Source organism: Lipotes vexillifer, unplaced genomic scaffold (assembly GCF_000442215.2).
Source record: "Lipotes vexillifer unplaced genomic scaffold, Lipotes_vexillifer_v1.1 scaffold1104, whole genome shotgun sequence".
In the NCBI taxonomy this organism is placed as follows: domain Eukaryota; kingdom Metazoa; phylum Chordata; class Mammalia; order Artiodactyla; family Lipotidae; genus Lipotes; species Lipotes vexillifer.
This window is the reverse complement of record NW_006793533.1, coordinates 180,176-182,496: the sequence shown is the minus strand read 5'-3', so window position 1 is coordinate 182,496 and position 2,321 is coordinate 180,176. Positions and strand designations below refer to the sequence as shown.

At 38.5% G+C, this 2,321-nt stretch overlaps 1 protein-coding gene across 3 annotated transcripts in view; it reads left to right on the top strand.

Moving 5' to 3' along the window:
- Positions 1-620: 620 nt before the first annotated feature.
- The window catches only part of IL1RAP (interleukin 1 receptor accessory protein), an 84,993-nt gene continuing 83,292 nt past the window's right edge, over positions 621-2,321 (top strand). For all 3 annotated transcript variants that reach the window (XM_007466476.1, XM_007466477.1, XM_007466478.1), the window contains exon 1: positions 621-684. In XM_007466476.1, coding sequence (XP_007466538.1) covers positions 621-684 — 64 coding nt within the window. The remainder of the gene's footprint in view (positions 685-2,321) is intronic.

Sequence of the window (2,321 nt, the reverse complement as noted above, 5' to 3'; positions counted from 1 at the left end):
GGCCAAAGATCACAGAAATTGGAATTCAGCCTCATCATTCGTCTCTTCGAATGAGAAGATAAGAGCAGGCACAGCAGGGCATGAGGATTATATATTTCCCCTTACTATAAATTCAGCGTATGGTGGACTGCAAACCAAGTCTGAATCCAGTATTTGTAGACTTCCTATTCATCACTAAGAAGGAAAACTGTCTGGATTATAAAATATTTCCAATTGGGAATAAACAAGAGAATATGATGAAGGGTAATAAGAACAAACTCATCTACCAGAAATTCAACTCTGATGAAAAAAATCCAAAAAAATATTTTTTTAGTAGGCAGTTAGAGTTCAGTGATTAAGAGGCCGTTCTAGAGCCAGGCTACTGGAATTTGATCATTACTCTACCACTTTCTAGCCACAGGGTCTTGGGTATGTTATTTACACGTGTCTCAGTTTTCTTATCTGCAATATGGGGATGAAAAAAGCCTATCTTACTGGTTGGTTCTGACAATTAAGTTTGTTAATATTGTAAAATTCTTAGAACAGTTCCTAGTCAATAGTCAGCATGCATATGCACGAATATTATTTAAGCACTTGAGAGTAATAAGTACTCTCCTTACCTTTGTATTTATATTGACAGGATGGGACTTCTGTGGTGTGTAATGAGTCTCTACTTCTATGGGATCCTGCAAAGTGATGCCTCAGGTAAGTGAATGTCTTTTGACAATCTATTAAAATGCAACTCACACATAGGGTAATGTCTCAAGTCTTTCTGAAAATGAGTTAAGAGAACATAACGTTGTTTATTTCCACTGACTTCTTTGGTAACATGGAATCTTATATTTGACAGAATTATAGAATTTTGGTGCTGGGAGGAACCACTGATATCTTTAGTCTTCATGGAACAAAGTGCACTGGGGGGAGTGCACTTTCTAATTATAGGAATTTTCCATCACCTTCACATCCAAGCCAACTAGAATCCTATTTCTTCCCCTTACCTCAGGTCCTATGGGAAAAGAAATGACAGTGATGGTAGTATGACTCTGCTTTCCAAACTTGAGCCAGTGGTGGAGAAAACCTCAGTGGTACCAGTCCACTGATACCTTATAGAAACAAGTAGATAAAGATGGGTTTTTGTCTACTGCTTCCATATAGGAAAGAAAGAACCGGTCATTAGGCTCATTCTTTCTTTGGATGTTGCTGTAAGAAGAGGCAGCCAAAATCTTTATTGAGTTTAAATAACCAAACTCAGTTATCATGGACTTGGATCATATGACATCAGAGTTACAGGGGACTTGAAAGTCTGTCCTTGCAGGTCTCGTCTCATCTTCAGAGGTACTGCTCAGAACCATTCTATGGCATCTCTAACTAGTGATCATCAAATTTTAGCCCATTATGTCTTTGGACTGATCAAATTCTTAGAAATTTTTTAGTACATATAACTGAAATTTGTCTCATCATATCCATATATTTCTTTGGTTCAACTACTGGATTTAAACAGAAAAATACCTAATCCCATGATTCTCTAATTTTAATTCAGGGAACTAAGGTATCTTCATTTAAAACAAGTTTCCCTGAAGACCATGGACCATACTTTGAATATCATTGCTTTATTTCCTCTTCTGTGTGACAGGCTGTCAGAGATGTTAAAACAGTGGTCGTAAAACCACGACCATGTTGTCCAATACATGCCTTCAACTGTTCTTCACATGGCATGGATTTGAGCCCTTCTACCATCCTGAAGATCTTTTCTGGGTGTGTTTCAGTTTTGCTACACCACTTAAGGCATTTTATTGGAAACCAATAATAGCACTAGAGGAGGGGTATAATTAGGACAGAGTCCAGCTCAAAGCCAAGAGAAGGAGCGATAACTTCTAACCTTGTTGGCCCTTGGAGGCTTCACAGAGGAAAAGGTATATTATAAGCAGAGCTGATATTCAGCTGGGATGCACTAGTGTACAACTCTACTGGCTGTTTAGACCAGCATCTGTCCTGCTTGACTGAGTGTCCCATTTGACTGGCCAGTGTCCTGATGTCCCGATTTTTAAATATGCTGAATATAACGCCTGATTGTTGTTTGTTCTTATTTGATTTAGTTCTATCCTTGGCTGGTATCTTCTTACAGAGGCCTTCCTTAACCATCTTAACTACAATAGCCCTGCCAATCACTCTCTATTCCTCTATCCTGCTTTAGTTTTCTTCATAACACTCATTATTTCTTGACACTATATTAACTCTTTCTTTTCTCTCCTCCTCCTTTTCTTCTCCTTACCTTCCACCTTCTTCCTTTTCTTTTTCCTCCCAACCCCCCATCCTCCTCTCCTTTCTTTCTTTCTCTTTCC